At 40.1% G+C, this 19,476-nt stretch overlaps 1 protein-coding gene across 1 annotated transcript in view; it reads right to left on the bottom strand.

Moving 5' to 3' along the window:
* Window positions 1-1,748: 1,748 nt before the first annotated feature.
* The window catches only part of hzg (CTD small phosphatase herzog), an 86,826-nt gene continuing 69,098 nt past the window's right edge, over window positions 1,749-19,476 (bottom strand). The window contains exons 2-5 of the mRNA XM_080275689.1: window positions 16,942-17,198; window positions 14,048-14,197; window positions 12,764-12,949; window positions 1,749-9,909 (exon numbers count right to left, since the gene is read on the bottom strand). Of these exons, the coding sequence (XP_080131815.1) occupies window positions 9,631-9,909; window positions 12,764-12,949; window positions 14,048-14,197; window positions 16,942-17,198 (872 nt within the window). The 3' untranslated portion in view covers window positions 1,749-9,630. The remainder of the gene's footprint in view (window positions 9,910-12,763; window positions 12,950-14,047; window positions 14,198-16,941; window positions 17,199-19,476) is intronic.

Here is a 19,476-nt window from a genome sequence, read left to right on the forward strand (position 1 = left end):
ATGTGCTGAAAAGGCTAGTGATAAAGCCTTTGCGGGTATGGAGTGTCTCCTCATTGTTCATAGTCTCCTGTAGGAATCCAACAGCCAGGGATGATCCTAAAACTTACCTGTATGATACACTGCTATAACAGATGTACTGTAGCTGGCAAGAGCATCATTCCAGTGTGAAGCCCTTGCACAATATTCTGAAAAGTTTAATGAGCCCAGAACAGCACATCACTGGATTTCTTAAGTCACTGCTTACTGTGTTATTACTTCTAATGAAATGGACCGATATATAAGTCCACAACTGTATACGATTTTAGATAATGACCACAACTAACCAACATGGAAGGCAGAGCTCATGAGGATAGTGAAGGGAAAAGCCTTCTGTAGATTTTTCACGAACCCTGCCCTTGTTATCTCAGGCAAGTGGCACCCTACATCCTTGTGTTATTCACTCTATTCATTCCTGTTTGGCCTTCTGTGACACCATTCCCGTGCTGAGGCTTGCACTCAGTGAAAAATAATAAAAAATAACTAAGTAAATTGAGTCCACATAAAGCTCACAGAAAATGCATGAACTGCAATTTAATTACATCTTTGAGATTTAATTGCCCCCACCCCCCTGATTTTTTTTTTTTCCCAGCACACAAGACTGACTAGCAGGCTGGGGTATGTGAACTGCACTGATGAAGAAAATTATCCCCTGCAAAATATGTGCAGATGGTCAGATTTGTGAGGTAGAACCATGATTCCATGGGTTTGAATGGTGTGTGAATTGTTATGGGCATGCTGGTGATGATTCTACCACTTTCATAGCTCCTCTTTCCCCATTTTCTGAAGCCTACAGTACTTCACTCCACCCTTAAGGTAGGAAGAGAGGACAGTATGATGATGATGATAAACACAATCCTCTACCATCCTGCAGATGCCAAATTACAATCAGAACTTTATAAAAACAGTGCATGCAGCAAACTGACAATGCAGGGACAACACTAATTTTTAAATAAACAACATTCACAACAGAATATCAGAGTTTCAGCAAAGTGAACAGTATTCAGGGAAGCATTTTCACAGTCAGTATTTACCACAGATTCTGCATAACTGGTATTCTCTTGGCACATGAATAAACAGCGTAAGAATGCAGAACAGGCATCTTGTCAATACATACTAGTACTACAACCAAGAGTTAATATCAAAAGCTTACAAATGGGTTGCCTGCTACAGAATTTTCGAATACAATAGTAAGGGTCAAATACAGTACTTAATCTCATTTTACCCCTTCAAAGCCTAGGGGTCCAGGCTATGATACAGCACTCCAAAGATCTTAAGGATGAGAAACTGACCTTTGCCTCTGGCACAGTTTTACATGGAAGGGAAACCCCCCACCACTTAACAGATTATACCTAAATTACTGTACAAAAAGCATGAGAATCTGACTCAAGTATCACTATAGTCAATCTGTTTTCATCTGAAAAAGATCTGTTACCCCCTTTTCAGCTCAGATGAAGGTCAGGTGTAGTCAGACTTAAGGAAAAATTTGACTAGTAACCGAGGAGACTTATTCCTACCTCACAGCTAAGGCTCACTTGATTCCATGCAACCACAACTTAATATTCAAGTTATGAGTGTGGTCTCAATACATCAGCTAAAAACAAACCAACTATAGACAGTGCAGACCTTATTGCTTCAGTCATGAGTATGCGATCACACTGCACCTTAAGTATATTTAATTTAGTAGAAAGTGGGTTACACAGAAAAGGAAGCAAATAATAAACAAGTTTATTACCTTTACATGTAAACTTGTTCCGAAGATGAAATATTAAATTTTTAAAAATCACTTTGTACAGTGAATTATTCATTACTTCTTCAGTATAAAACATATTGTGACCAAAGTTTTTTCTACATGACACTGCTGCTATTTGTTACAATAAGGCAAGAAACAAGGGAAACACCCTGCGGTTAATTTTGATCCCGGGTGACTGCGTTGAGGTTTGGAGCTGCATTCTTGCCAGCTCAGCAGGCTTTCTAGCACCTATTCCTTCACCATTAATTCTGAAAACTAACCATCAATATCCTCCCTTGTGCTACACACATCTCTTTAATATCGACACAGATGGCATAAACAGCATAACAGAGAATATAAACATGCCATACGCAGAATTATACTGGAAAGGAAAAACTGCTACACAGCCTCTTTACCCGATCAGAATACAGGCCTTGAGGCCAGATTCTTGCTAGGTTAGGAAGTTCTTGTACCCTTTCCTTACACTACTGCTTTTACTCCGACTTGACTGAGTTTTGTTCTTTTGAAGTCATACAGTTCAGTAGCAGAAAAAAGAACGACACTGTTCTATATCCTTTCCATAGCAGTTCCTTGTATGCAGCATTAAACTCAAGTGTTACATTCCTGCTACAACTCAGCTTGAGATAAGGTGGCAGTTTTAGACCAAGTTAAAATTTGGGAAGAGTACTGTAGTTTACTTCCGCACATGGCATGTTAATTATCTAGTAAATGTTATTTATGCATGCTACATCTTTATCAACAGAACACACAATAGACATGGGAATAATGAAATGGAATAAGCAAAATAAAGCTGCTAAGGAAGAGGTGCTACAAAGCCCCCTTAGTTTGCAAGAATCCGACCCTTGAGCTTGTCAATATCGAGTTGTGAAACATGGGCACTTCCAACACAATACAGACAGAGGAAGACATTCTCACTACCACCTAAGTAACACAAGATTCAATAACAGAAAACAAAAGAAAGATAAATATCTAAAAGAACAGAGAAACAATACTGAAACCACTGCAAGATACATTAAAACAAACAATTCATTATGCTTTAATTTTGGCAGTCTTACTCTTATTTGTAATATCCCTTGATGTGCAAAAAATACAGAAAGTATAATACAGAAATAAACTATTGTGATGCTGCTGATACATGCAGAGTTCTAAAGACACAGGGCTGTGTTCATATCAGTTAAAGAAGCTTAATATAATTTTTTCTTACTAATTTATTTCTACACAGAGTCAAATAATATTTTCGTGTATGTTATTACTGCAAACTATGTCAATACAGTAACAGAATGCTATATATAACACACAAGAGAATATTAAGGGGTAGCATGTGTAATAAATCACTCCAAAAATAGAGTTAATAAGCCTCCAAACCTGACAGAACTATGACCCAAAGTCCTACCTTGGTAAAGCTAGAGTATATTGTATTTAACGAGGTAACTTAAGTCTACACCCCGGACTGGTCACCCACGGCAGAGAGAAACTACAGTCCATTCCAGATTACAATTACATTAAGTCATTGTTATGTGCAAGAAGTGTTTTTCAAAATAATTTTTTCCCTACAGGTGGTGCAGTAAATTAAGGGAACCTAGCAAATCAACTTTAAAGATAGCAATGAAAGTTTAGCAGACATATTTTTTTCAACTTTTCTGTGGACTTAATAGCAAAAAATGAATGTCAAAACAAGGCTACATATAACGAAGATTTACACTCAGCCATGACTTGCATCCTTCCACATCTACCTATACTTCCTTACATTAACTTCCATCATATGTATCTATAATTCTAATTTGCAACAGACTAGAGACACAGGTGATGGTATTAGCATGAAGGAGCATGGGCAGGAGCGACAAGGTGTGAGTCATGGTACAGTGTTATTCTAATCTGGAATGGTCTATAACATCATAGAAAGATGGGCCGTAGTGCAGCTACATGAGATTTCAGAGGCTTTCTTTTTCAATAAGAGAAAGATGATGAAGAAAAACACCAAGAGCAGAGAGGTGATCCCAATTATTTGATGTTTCACCAAGCAGGTTCCTTCAGTTGCTTCTAAAGAAGTCTGCTTAGTGAAACATCAAATGAACTCAGGTCTCTTCCCCGTATTTGGTTTTTTCCTCCATGCTGTCATAGCCTTTGTTGAATATCCTATCAAAGGAAGATAATGCCGAACTTCAGACATAACCAGAAGTCGTACTGCTGGCCCCTGTTCCAAAACTCGAACATTCATTGAATTTCATGAGTACACATCATATTTTAGTATTCAGGCTGTTTTAACCGCAATAAACATTCAACATTTTGATTGTCCAACCAAACATCAATACAAACTCTTGCGCCCTTAATAAATGCTTTGTAACACATTTAATAAACAGCTCCTTTACAACAGAAAACCAATATAAAATACATACTGCCATTTCAACTGCCATAAAAAGGAGCTACTCTGGGAAGCTGACACTTCCACTAGGTTGCACGGACATTATTAAAGATATTATTATCATTCATATAGTCTAATCTCTAAAGGATTCATTTCAGTAAAAAACATAGTGTTTAAACATTAACAATAATAAGGCCACTGTACTGTACATATTGAGAAAAGTTCCTATGATTTATGCAACAGATCACTCAGCTGCATTCATTTACATGAGAGGACTGAGTACTGCACTTTCTGTCTATGTACATTAGAGCATTGGTCAACAACAATGCACACCACTCCCTCCCACCAGCCCAAACTATCATGAGAGACCACTTACCCACATGCCAACCATTTCCTAAGTGGCAGACATCTGAAAATTTGCAGTCACATATGCCAACCATTCTCTCAGGCAAATATTGTATATGCAGACATATCAAAATTTGCAGTCATAGATGTCAACCCCATCCTAATACGCAGACTTCTAAAAATTTGCAGTCACGTATGCCAACCATTCTACCATGCAAATATATGCAGACATCTCAAAATTTGCAGTTACATATGTCAACCATTTCCTAATACGCAGACATCTTTGCAATCACACTCAGGGCCACATTCTCTTTGGCTTACTAGGCTATCTAGGACTACTTCCTCATCAAGTTGTTAATCAAATTTCATGTTACTATTCTCTCAGATGTTATTCATGGTTCTATAATATGCAGACAGACTGCATAAATAACAAATGTGAGATTATTAACCCTTAAGCCCAGGGATATCTTTTAAATTAAATTCTTGCCATCTCCTGACAATTTCATTCAGCTTGGGATTGATCTTTTGAACTTAAGGGTGTAGATACAGCCTTAATATATCCCTTCAAAAAGGAAGTCCTTTCCTTAGCTGAATGAAATACTCTGGCAGCAGAAGAGTAAAACATAAAGGACATCACTCTATTCAAGAGGTTACTATGCCAAATGCAAAACAGGCTGATAAAGAATACTGCTAGAGAGCATCTAAACCCAAAATTATACAGCCCCTATTTTCACTCCAATCTACAGTATATACATCTTCATACACATTAAATTTTTTGAGAGTTTACATAAAAGCTTTTTCTTACCAAAGTACAAACATCCATCTCTTTCTGTCACACCTCTATCAACAAATATTCTTCATCCTTTTACTCAAAATGAACGATCCAAACAACAATAATAATAAAAATATAATAATAATAATAATAATAACAATATTAATAATAATAATAGTAATAATAATAATAAAAAGTTGTATAGCAAGTCTTCATTATATGCTGGTGATGTTTTCCAATATATGACAACTTTTTCCATACACCTAATACTGTGAATTATGGGTAAGTGGCAAATCAGCTTCATAGGCAGCAACCAACAGACAATTTTTCTGTATAATACTGAAGATGTAAATGCAAAAAAGAACATCAGGAAAAGAAACATAGTGTGAGTACTTTCCATACTCTGCATATTACTTACAGATGAGCAAAATCCTCATTATACTGCTTTTCCTTTAGTGTTCTTTTCTGGCTTTAGCCTACCTCCTCAGTAACTTTATTAAGCAGCAGCCTATTAAAGTTACACAAGTAGAGTTGCCATATCAGTAGGCGCCAGACTGTCACTAAGACCACAAAACTCCAGAAAATGCTAGAAATGTCATTCGTCTCTAATATATTGCTAAACTGTGGCAAAATCTCTCAAAAATAGTTTGATTTCATACTGCTGGACTCAAAAACTTTGCATGAGAGATGTGAATATCTCTACACAGCACTAAATTGGCGACCTTAGTTTACCTAGAAAACAAATTTGCCAATTTTTCCTACATTACACTACAGTATTTACTGTACAGATAAAGTTGTGATATTTCCAAATGCATCCTTCACTTACAATGAGGACTGCCTATGTATCCCAAGGTAGGTGGCAACCATGAGTTTAAAGCTGCTGGTGAGGGACAGAGGACAACGGATCGCATTGAAACACTTTTTGGTGCCAAGCGTTTGCTCTGCTTGACGAACAGGTATGGATAATGGCGAATGGTTACAGCCAATCCCGTATTACCCAATCTGAGGTCTACAGGCTAGGCTGCCATAGTCCAGTACATTATGGTAAATGACCAACCTCCTTCCCTCAGTGGCATTATATGACTGAAAAACCATCAGCCACCTTTTGGGGATTGAACTTATGCATGGCTGTCATTCCAACTGGGTCGCTCGATCCACTGGACCACCAGGCACCTTACAGATAATGGGTACTATATAAAACACATCAATGTAACACACAGCTTCTAGCATGAGAATTGTGTGTGCCCTGTTTGTCAAATGGGAGAGTAAACACTTGGAACCATTTCACTGATACGACTCACAGCGTATTATTTGGGGGTTTGGGGGTCGGCTTGGCAGAGCAGAATACTTGGATAGCATAACAGAGAACTAAATACTCAACGAAAGGCTAAACGCACATCTAAGACTTTGTAGGTAACTATGTTTATTATGCTCACATGAAGAAGAGTATCATATAATACTAGCTAAGCATTAACGTGTACTCAGCTAGGCATAAAGTCTGAATGCATGTTTAACCTTGAGATAAGTACAGTGTCTTCTGTATTAACCCATTCAGTATGATGTCATCTTACCCTGCTTTTTCTTGCTATTTCTGCACGATTTTATTCGGCACGAAAGGCTTCTTGCATTGGAAGTGTTAGATGTAAGCTTTTTAACCTCTCTCCTACAATAATCTTACCTTGAATAAAATCATCTGGATATAACATGAAGAAACAAAAACAAGACTTCATTTTAGTGAAAGGGATAATCGAAGGCCTAATTCAGCAGGTCACGGCACACAGGGCGGGAAGCAAGTATACTCAGTGGGGGCTGAATAAATTTTTTAAGCGTACGGACTTTTATAACTTTACTACAACCAACACAAAACCAGCATGATAACTGTTCAACACTCTCTCTTTCAATGGCACCAGGTGCTGGACAGGGATGCCTTCATGTGGTGGCACTAATATCACTGGGCAGCTTCACTACCCAGTGCTCCACTGCCCAGTAATACAAATATCCCTCTATTCGCTCCCTATCCCCAAAAGGAGAAAGGGCCTCAGACTGCAGGAGACTGGCAACTTCACCCTGCAATCCACCAGATTCACATTCATATGAGCCTGGGGCCACAACATCAACACTGGCAATGTGTCACCAACACAACAACACTCCACCACAATCTCTTTGTCATTTTAATTCTAAGTGGACAGAAGTGTCCACCCATAAGTGCAATCATTTTCAATGCTAATATAAAACAGATGTGATCATGAAAGAGAAAAATGTGCAACTGGATCTGATAAAGAAAAACAGAGAAGTACCCATTGAAAAAAAAAAAAAAAAAAAAAAAAAAAAAAAACCCTTGCGGCAATCCATAAATAGTCTAAAAGCTACGGTCATACAGAAATGCTTAATCACCGGGTAATTCTTTGACAATTTCTGCCACAAAGTAAGACTGAGCTTGGCCTTCATGTCCAGACAATCACATTAATACCAGTCAGGGTCTACTCTCCTTATCAATAAAAATTACTTCTCTATAACTGCATACTTTTTATGTCAAAGTTACAAAGTCATATAAAATATTATACTGTAATCCTCATCTCCCATCCCATCAGTATTTTCCAAGTTTTGCCTATTATCACAGAAAGTTATTTTTACAGCACCAATAAAACTCTAGCATACCGAGTCTATCAAAAAAACTTGGGACTGTTCATAATCAATGTGCAAAGGGCTGAAATTTTGTACTTAAATTATTTACTAAAAACAAAATTTAACTAATATACCTATTCAAATCAAGGAACGTGAAGCCCATATGCAAGTAATATTATTAAAGTACAGTATATATGTTCATTTGTAAATATATATTTAAAGTGAATAAAAATAAGTTCCATGTAACTGACATAACATATATATATACAGTATATATACCATATATGTTTATATATAAATGTATATATAAGCTACATCTACATAACAGGTCATGGACAATGGGAGGAATCTACTATCCTGGAAGAAGGCCTTGCTTACAGTTGGACGTTTACTTGGAAGCTTTGTGCACGTGACCTGCTGTCTCCACTACCTTCTGCTCACCACTAGAATCCATGCTGCATAATTCTCGGTGATGTGTTTGCACTGGCTAACAATACAGCCACTAGACTACCTGCCCATTCCCGCTTCAGAAACAATTAGTAGCCCCAATCACCCTACAGAACCCAGCATCAACGGTGTGACAGCTATTCTACCAGAATAATGAAGAAATTAAGCAAGGATGGAGGTTAGGCATTACTGAGGTATCCTAATAACCTAAATTGAATATCAAAACAAAGACAGCAGAGTGTCCACCGTTGATAAAGATGGGAAATAAAAATATGGGAAAACTCGGCATTGGCACACAAAATCTGTTTTGTTCAGAATGTGGTAAAGCACACAAACTATGCCACTAAATCTTAGGTAAAAATTATTAAAATAGCAGCTGCATAACATCATACAGTTGAGGGTATGAGTGCTACAATATACAGCAGTCCATGATATGATGACACTGAGTGGGAGTCTCATCTTGGCACTTGTCTAATTAAATCCTGCTGAGCAGACTGTCCAGCACAAACAAGAACATTATCCATCACATACAAAGAGCATTTGATGCTTATATCCAATAAAATACAAGGGTGGGCATGGCTAGGTATGCTTCACATGTAGGATGCAGACTGTCTGTACCACTGGCTGTCACCTGAACCCATATTCTCATCAGTTAAGGAGGCTCCCTAGCACCTCATCCTTACCAGTTTATTTCTGTATATGGCACATTAATATTATCTTGTATGTTAACTATGCAATCTAGTCAATATCAATCATCACTAACATGCAAGAGAATAGTAAAGTGTAGGATGCAAAATAAATAACTAAGAATGAGGTGTAAGAGAGCCTCCCACTCCGACCAAAATATGGGCTCTAATCACTACGGTAGTCGTACCCAAACAGGGGCCACTCATGGTCACCCAAATGAGAACTTCAGTCCTTTTTTTCTTCAATAAAGTTCCCGACTAGCTCCAGACCTTACTGGCTGTTTAAACCACCAATCAGTCCTCCCCAAGGCCTGGGTCTGTGGCTGTATTACTTGGGTAGCAGCATCAGTTTACTTTTTAGGTCCAAAAAACCAATGCACTACAGGAGTCGCACGCCCTGAGTACCCTGAAGGACAAAAGGGAGGCTATGTTGAGGGTGGAGGGTGGGTGGGGATAGGGGGCTTGGGAAGCTGGATAGGTGGGCTATGGTTGCAGTGGTGGTGGCCCAGAGAGGGGTGAGGAAGGTGGGGGGCTCCGAGAGAACTCACTTCACCATCACGTCAGTCTCTACCAGCGAGTCCTGCCCAGTCATAGTTCCCTGCCCTCACGATGGCCCATCCTTGCCCTCCTCATAGTCCTTCTGGTCCTGCTGTTGCTGAGTAATATGCGGTGATGGAGACTGCTGAACTTGCGTCATGGGTCCCTGGGTAATTTGTGGGAGATTTCCTTGCTGTGCCTGTGGGGATTGCTGGGAGTTGAGTGGGTTGTTGCAGTTACGTAGGACACTGTACACACTGTCCACCTTGCTCAGGGTCTCCAGGAATGGCACCAGGTCCATCAGCTCTGAGTCACTCATATCGTCAAACCACGATGACACAGGCACCTGCAAATAATAATGCACATTACAGTACCCATCAATTAAGCTATGTTTTAAATCATCTACACACTAATGTAAGTTATTCCATTAACTAACGTAACTTCTGATTTAATAATGATAATGTACAACAAAAATGTCAATACAGTAAATACAGTGTTTGTAGGTAAAATATTTAAGTACAAGTAAATAATTTGTCATCACCATCATTCATACCCTGCTTCCCATTTTTCTAAAGTGGTGGAAAGACCTAGAGCACAGCTCTTTGACCTCTTTTAAAACATAATATGGGTGACTCTACACTGAGTGACAAGCCAAATGGTTTCCTGTACACCAGGAAACCATTTATTACACTGGGTGGTAACCATATAACCAAATTATGGCGCCTGGTGGTTTAGTGGGTAATTAAGACGCTCCAGTCAGATTGAGCCTGTGTAGGTTTATATCCAAGGGGTGGTTGGGGTTTACTGCTCATGTTATGGTGCTCAGGGATGAGTGAGGCTGGTCACTCTCACCTTAAATGTCAGGACCGACTTGCCTAACCCCGGGCTCCTTCGCTCCTCATGGGGCAACATAGGACTGGATGATGGATGGAATAAAAATAAACAAAGTTCATTATGTCATCATCATCACCATTACCCTATGAGTAGCACACAGAAGGTGGATGGTGCTATGAAAGCCTTGACACTAATTGGAGGTCCGAGTGTTATTGTTGTTGATCAACTCCAGTCTCTCTGGCCAAGCAAACCCATCAATCGTAGGCAAGCAACCTCCTTGCAGGGCCATCCCATACAGTATACTGATGATCACTTGTGGCTGAAAAGAGTGGAGGCTTGGTTCCTGAGTGGATGCTAAATTTGCATCTCTCCATCCAGTTAGCAGGGACACCACAACATTCTCCTCTTCACCCTGTAATTTGGTTCCATGAGTGTGAAGAGTACAAGCCAAGTGCATGAAGGTGTGTTAGTGCCCCTCATAAAGCATGAATGAGAGATTCTGACACTTCATGAAAGAAGAAAGTCAGAGTACAAGCAGAATTATGGAGGAATGACACATGGTTTCGCTTTCACTCTAACCCATGGTCAACACCAACATGGAAATTTGTAAGAGAGAGCATGACATTTTAATGTGTATATGTATGTATTTATGTATGTAAGAGGAGTGTGTAAAAAAAAAAAAGAAAAAAAAAAGTGACTTACAAATGATGCAGAGTACAAAGGTCTGCTGATAAATGCGTTGAAGAGTTCACTTAGACGGTACTATGGAGAGAATGGTGTTAAAACTACATGGTGAAAATTCATGTGAAAAGTGGAAGATGGATGCGTATAGTAACTGAGCATGTGTGAATGCAGGGTACGGCAACTGTTGAGACTAGAAGACCGACAGGATATCAGGGTGACTGGATGAATTATGAATGGGTGAACACATCATAAGACAAGGGTTTGGTACCCCTTTCGACCTAAGAGTTGACAGATTAACTATCTGGCAAGTGAAGTACATCTATGAAGAAAAGTACAAAAAATAAATGCAGATAGTTAGGCCCGAAAGGTGGTGCCAGGTCAGGGGCCTGAAAGACATATGAATGGTTGTTAGCCTGAATATAACAAAATAAGACAGAAAATTGCAAGCTTACTGGGTTAACAAGCATCTCACGCAACACAGTAGGATCCCAATCATCAATTACGAAGCACTAAGAGAGCACATACCTCTGCCAATGCTAATCAAATTTATTACTTACTGTTGTAATTCCTCTCTCCTACTAAACAATTACTTTTATGGTCTCACATAAATTAATTCTACATCTTAAGCCTGCCACATTACATAAGCTCAGAGAGCACATACCTAAACTTATGCCCCCCCAAAATTATCAGTTACTCCAGCTTCCACATCTGGATCATCTAAAAATCTAATAAACTCTCCTTTGCCTCCATGTCTGCCTATCCACCAAATTTCATTAAAAATACATAATTTCCATCCTACTTAATTAGTAGAGGTCATAATGTACAAAACTGTACCATTACAGAGAGATCAATTAGGTCAACAAGTAAGCAGTGTCAAAATGTTTGTAAAACATAATACAAAATGTTTTCAAGGAAACCTACTGCCTAAAACAATCTCTCAAACTATCATCAAAGCAAGTTCATATCAACTCTTCAGTTTGAAGATGACATATTTTGTTTATTCTTGTGCTACCAGTTGAATTCATTCCACATACAGGAGCCCCTGGTGGTAAAATGAGTTCATCACAGCTGCATGTAACCCCTTCAGTTAAAAACAAATTTCAAATAAAATAATATCACCATGTGGCTATTGATGCTGCTGTTACTGAATAACCCAGGTCTGTCTGGTTGAGCAGACCCATTAACTGCAAACATACAATCACTCCTCCAAGACAATCCCTTGCAGTGAGCTGATGTTCCCTTCCAGCATAGAGCACCTTGCCATAGCAAGGCACATAGAAGCATGTGGAGGTATGGTTTCTAGGTGTATGTTGCAACTGTGTCTTTCTCTTCAGTTAACAGGGACACCAAAGTGAGCTCCACATCATCCTGCTACTTGGTTATATGGTTACCACCCAACATTGTACATGTTTTCCTGGATTACAGGAAACCACTAGGCTTATCAGCAAGTGTACAGTCGCCTGCATTGGAAAGAAGAATAATTACAAGACAGGAAGAATGGGCAAAACGGGAAGAGATGAGAGCATACTCAGAAAACTAATGACATAGGTGAAGGAAGAAGTGGGCAGTAATACACATCAAGTGAGTGGGTGATGGGTGCCCCAGTCTATCACCAGGTCACCCCTATCAAGTGGTAAAAAGGCTAAAATACAAATAATGCCATCATCGAGAGAAAAACTCACAGCATTGTCAGGGTGGAAGATATACGAAGCTGGCGAGTTGTCCATAATGACGACTTTATGGAGGTCACGTCCAAGGCGGCCGAGGTCCTTCACATAGTTGCCCCGGTGGAAGACGCAAGACTCTCGGAACAGCCGTGCACGGAACACTCCCCACTTGTCAAGCAGGTTGGCCACTGGGTCTGCGTACTGAGGGGAGGATCTGTATCAATTACTGTGCATGGTTTGTGAATTGTGCTGTATGGGGAGGGGGAAAAAAAAAAAATCATCAATTTGTGTCAGTCTACTGCAAGATACAGGTCTCGACAAACTTTTCCCACTCTGACCCACTGGATGTCAGCCTGTTTCATCCATGTCTAACATTGTTGTGGGTTTCATTCCCTCTCAAAACAGCCATGCCTAAAACACTCCCTACTTTCCACTTGACACTTACCTAGCAGACTGATTACTGGGTCTGTGTACTGCAAAGTGGTGGGTGAATTTTGTCATCGATTGGATTGACTAACACCTGCTGAGCTGATTCTTTGTACAGTAGCTTACTTCCCTCGAGTCATTTTGCAGACCTTCACTGTGCCTCATAGGAGGTCTGCAGTGCAGCAAGGGTTAAATGGTTTATCAACATATGTACTATACTTTTTTTTTTGTCGACACAAAAGTAGAAATATGGCTTCATGCAGTGGCAGTGATACCACTGGACAGAGGAGCTACCCATTTACATAAATGTCCCATAACTCCCTCCCTATCCCCTGAAAGGAGGATGGTGATCAATAAAAGTGCAACTTCATCCTGTTGTCCACCAGGTTCACATACTGATGAACTAGGGACCACAAAAATAATATATTCTCTGAAACAACCAATGCCACCAGCAATTCTGAAACAGTTTATACATTCACCTTATGCAGTAATTCCTTCACTTTCCCAACCTCAATTCATTATAATGTACGCTGGCCAAGCAGTGAATAACCTCTGCAAAATTAAGTCACATTCTCTAGCACTGTTTATCAGTGTTTCGATACTATGCTTTACAGTTGCAGCAGCATTTTCATAAGTTGTAACAGCTCGTAATTTCAGTCCACCCACCAATTCCCTTATCGATCATAAATATTTTACAACCTCCTTCATACATTTACAATAACTGCTACATTATAATTATGCAAATACTGTACTCTTATATTCAAGGACAATAATTGGATATACCTGTATCAATACAGGTTCAACTGCACAGTGTTTACCAATAATTCATTTATTCATTATACTGCATACGATAAAATCATATTAGCACTGTACCTTGGCTAGACTGGCAGTGAAAAGTACACACTCATACAACTCCCCCATCTTCTGCAGGAAGTCATCTACAAATGGTCGCTTTAATACATAAACTTGGTGGATGGTTCCATCTATTTCAACAGGAACTATGAAGTCTGCATTGCTGATTGGCTGAAACAGAAAAGCATTTTCATTCATTCATTCACCATCTAATCCTTTGTTGCCCCATGAGGAGCATAGGAACCCAGGGCAAGGCAAGTTGGTCCTGACATTTAAGAAGACAGTGACCAACCTCACTCATCCCTGAATGGCATTATGTGAACAATAAACCCCAACCATCCCTTGGATATGAACCGACACATCCAGTTGATGTGCTTTTATTACCCACTCAACCACCTAGTGCTATAGTTTGGTTATATGACTACTACCCAGCATAGTTAATGGTTTCTTGGTGTACAGGAAACCATTTGGCTTGTCACTCAGTGTAGAGTCACCCAAAGCAGAAGGAAGAGGAAAGAATGAGGGAAACAACAACAAATGAGGAAAGAAGCATGGAAGAGAGGAAAGGGCAGCCACCTGAGAGCAGCAATGCATCGAGTGAGTGGATGGTGAGCACCCCCATCTACCACCAACAGAAAGGCAAACATATACAAATACAGAGTAGATTTTCAGGAGTACATGACAAGAAAAAGGAAGGGGAAAAAAAAAAATTATTATAACTTTCTTGCAATTTACCAATTCAAAGTAATGTCTTTTGTGGTACCAACATGACCCTCTGCCTGCTCGTATAAATATCCCTCAACTGTCTCCTTATCTCCTGAAGGAAGGATGGTGGACTGCAGATGAAAGACAACTTCATACTGCAGTCCATCAAGTTCACATCCATATGATCCTAAGGCCACAACAACAAGACATGGTAATTCTTTGTCTCACTCTCACAAAATATGGAGGGCATAAGGTCGTCAAAGTAAGCTAGAGAGTAAATAGTTAAATTTTCAAAGACTCATTTATGTATATATATACAGCGTCAAAGTAAGCTAGAGAGTAAATAGTTAAATTTTCAAAGACTCATTTATATATATACAGTATATATATATATACAGTATATATATTTGCACTAAGCACCATAACATGTGCCTACTAAGCACTATGCACCATACTGTGCCTGCTAAGCAAAGAACATTCCCTCTCCTTACAGGAAAAACTATTAAGGATGGAAGGAGCGTTGAAAGGAAGGTAAAGATTACTGGGAGGGGGGGGGAATCTACCTTGAGCTCTGCGTGTGATGGAATGGCAAGGAACTTAAACTATACAATGAACCTGAAAACAATACTCAACAAAAAATATAATCAAACACTGGATAGCAAATGATGAATTAAACGGAGGGAATTACAAGCGTAAACAAATGGTTAATATAAAATACACTTTATGTGAAACAAGCACCAGCAAGGTCCATGATCATCACTAACTTGGCCAACTTCCTCCATCCTGCAAAATCAGCAACAGATAACAGCCCCTGACGAATCATATCCAGGCTACTTTGTCCTTGCCTACTTTTTACACTTTTTAAACCTTCATTCTTTCTCATTTACTCTTAAACTACAGGCAAAGTTTTCTAGCGTATTATGTCGTATAAGGATTACATTCCATGGCAACTTGTATCGGAGTTTAATCCCTTGATTCCAATGAAGATCTCATAATTTAATTCTTGATGCTTGGATGATTTTATTCTGGCTGGGAGAGACATTTGGAATTGGAGGGGTTAGCTATTGCCTTCATTTAACTCCTTCAATGCTAGGGATACCTTCTAAAGTAAAATCAAGTGGAAGTTGCAAGAATAAACTATAAATAGGCATCATCATCTTGTAGGAGTTAAGGGATTCAAGTCACAGCACACTTGAAGATTCAAACATGTTAATCTTACAGCATTTCTCGGAAAAGAAAAAGCCTAATAGCATGAAATCCAGAGCTAATAGCTACAAGCACTATATCTTTGCCTATATCCAGATGAGTATTTCATATACATACTGGTAAGTAAAAGTGCTAAAAGGATTAAATGTACTGTTCCATATTTCTCTGGCACATTATCCTGCTATCTTGTCAAGTTACTCTACTCCAGGGAAGGCACAAAAACATGAGAACAATCTAAAAAATTATTTTTAAAATCTGCCAATATAAAACGTCACAAAAATACAAGTACAGCACTAAATATGAGAATACTGAATATTTTACAAAAACCACTTACATAAAAACAGGATGTATTTCCTTTAACTCACTCCCTTCTACACTGCCCACCTCCCAGTCTATATGGTGGCTAAAACAGTTTATCAATCGCTGAATTCTCACATATACATGCATAAAACTAATGCCACGCTTCCTCCTAAGGGATCCTTATACTGAGACTGGCAATAGCACAGCTGATGTTTTCTATGAACTGGAAGCTAAATCCAGTGCCAAAACCAGCTAATTATTCCCAACAGTTCCTGAAACTGCTGTGAAACAAAAAACCTGAGAAGTATCATAATATCTGTAACAATGTCAGAGCCTCAGCTTGGACTTTGACTCCAATGTACTTGTGGCTAAATGTTTCCTGCCTGAGTGTGATGACTGTGTGGCTAAGCACCAAGCTTGAAGCTACATTTCACGCTCACGTTGGCACAATAGGAGCCACCCATCTACTACCTCCACCCATTTATACTCTCTTTGCCTTAACTGATCATAAAACTGCCATCTCTCCATCTTGAATAATAAGCTGCACAAGAGTTGGACAGAATGTGGTGCTGGTGATGACATGGATGCTGGACCATAGTAATGTCTTATTCTGACATCGAGCTACGAGAAATAGGCTGCAAAAGGCCGAAAATTCTGCCAAATTAAAGCAAATGAATTACACTATTGAATTTTCTCATCCTCACCTTAAACGAGGAGTGCACCAATGTCTCGTCCAGGTCAATGACCATGCACTTTTTGTGCATGTCACGGTGGAGGACCGACGGTAGGAGGTGGCGCTGGGGTCCCGTGGAAGGGGAGATAGGGTAGGGTGATACATCCTCTGGCACACATACCCCATTGGCAGACCCACTTGACTCATTCTCCCCAGACACGCAGCAACAGAACAGCGTCCGAAAGATACTGCGCTTGGGCTTCTTATTATTTTGACCATTTTGACTTCCTGCAAGAGAGAGAAGACTGTGAATATTTTCTCAATTCCAGTTATCCACAAAAAAGAAAGTCCCAATATGCTATGATACACACAACTACTGCTGTACATCCCTAACAGTCCAAATAGTGCTTTATTACCACTACTACCATACTTTAAAGTACCAGTAGTGAAGATCACAAAATTCAACATAACACAAGATGAAAACAATGACCATGGTTACTAGTTGTTGCTGTTGCTCCTGTGACCCAAGAATCACCTGGATGTGAACCTGGTCGACTGCAGGCTGAAGCTGCCCTTCTTCTGTAGAACACTATCCTCCATTTAAGGGATGGAGAATTGTGAGTCGTCTGCATAAACAGGGAGCAGCACTACCTAGTCATATCAGTGCCACCAACTGAAGATGTCCCTCTCCGGCAAACACAAATGCCAAAAAAAATCATGACAGCCTACTTCAAAAACAAAATGATGATCTATCTATCTATCTATCTATTGCCAGACGCCTCAATCCCATTCGGGGTGGCCACAAACAAACCGCCTCCACGTCGCCCTGTCCCTCGCCATTTCACTGCCCTGCTCCCAACTCACACCCCCCTCTCTCATATACCTCTCCACCCCATCCCTCCATCTCATGATGATGATGTAAAATAAATAGGATAGTGATGGTCACACCAGGCTTTTCCTAAGCTCAAGAAAACTGTATGAAAGATTTAAAACAATATAAAGACAACTTGCCTTTTTATCATGCTACTACTTGATGACTTCATCCTGTTTACAAGAGAACCCCCTGACTGAATGTATCGACAAGAATTACTTCTAACCCCTCTAGACTTCCTACAGCTGATTAACACTATCTGGCAATAGTATGTGCTTAAAAAGACACTGTGCAAAATAGGCTAAAAGGAGAGGCAGCTGAATTAAAACAAGCTGAAGATGGCACGAGGGATGGGGAGAGCAGAAGGAATGGGTGAGGGCATGAAGGGGAGGGTGATATGACAGAGGGCAAAGGACAACAGGTAGGGTATAGTAGGGTATGACAGGGCAAGGCTAGACAAAGGAGAGGATGGGTGACTCACGGCAAGTATGGAGAAGAGGGTGACAGAATACAATGGGAGAGGGGATAGCACAAGGCAGAGGAAGAGAAGGGTAACAGAGGACAGTGGAGGAGAATGACAGGGCAGGACAGGGTAGTGAGGGTGAAAGGGGATGGGGGAAGGGAACAACAGAAGGTTGGGGAGCGGAAGGAGAGGGGAGGGGAGGTGACAGAGGAAAAGATAGCGAGGGAGGCAAAGGTGTATTAAGCTTACAGGTGGTCAGTGTTGAGTGTGCTGAAGTGTGGCTGAGAGAGTCACACCAGACAAAGGAGTCATTATCACCAGTCCTGCTCACCCAGTAGTCTCACTTACACTTCACAACAACACAGCCCTTCACTGCTTTCTGCATGCCTTCACAACCTCCATTAATTAAATTAACTGTAGTAATGCCACACACTGAATCTAAATGAGCCCACAAACTGCCACATAACTTAGTTATATTGTACTGTGTTCATTTAAATGTGTGTGTGTGTGTGTGTGTGTGTGTGTGTGTGTGTGCACTACACACGAGTACGTTAATTAATAATACATGCCGAATATTACACAAATGAAATTCAAGCCAGAGAATGAAGTGCACTGAACTCTGTCCAATTAATACACACAATGGCCATTCTGCACTCTTACTGCTGACGTGCATGACCACATAATAAACCAGCCTGGACAAGCACCACTATATAAATTCACTTGGTTCAAAAGCATCAAGTGACCAAGAACGCAAGTGCATTAACGAAATTCAATACTGTATATAATTTACAAGCACGAGGTAAAGTCATCCACACTAAAGGTCAGAACGTGGAATTTGGCGCTGCTCATAAGTAATCCATTTGAAGAACCTATCCTCTTTTTAGTCATCTCAACAGCAAGGAAGCTGAGGTTGGAACAGCAGTGTAATAGGTAAAGAATACAAGAATAGGAAGGGACTAGAAGGGGGGGAAGGGGAAGAGGAGTGCAGGGGGTGTGCCACGGGAAGGGATAGCTGGTTGGAATGGAGGGGTAGTGGCGAAGGGTGAGGGTGGGAGGGAGCGAGAGGGGAGCTGGGGAGAAGAGGGGGGGAGAAGGAGAGGGGAGAATGAGAAACACGGGATGGGAAGGTGAGGTGAGAGAGTAAGAAGAAGAGGGAGATGAGATGACAATAGACAGTGAGGAAGGAGAGTAAGAAGTATAAGAGAAGGAAGATGAGAGAGAGAGAGGGAGAG

This window comes from Coenobita brevimanus, chromosome 62, assembly GCF_032717465.1.
Source record: "Coenobita brevimanus isolate Jiangsu-jjx chromosome 62, ASM3271746v2, whole genome shotgun sequence".
Classification (NCBI taxonomy): Eukaryota; Metazoa; Arthropoda; class Malacostraca; order Decapoda; family Coenobitidae; genus Coenobita; species Coenobita brevimanus.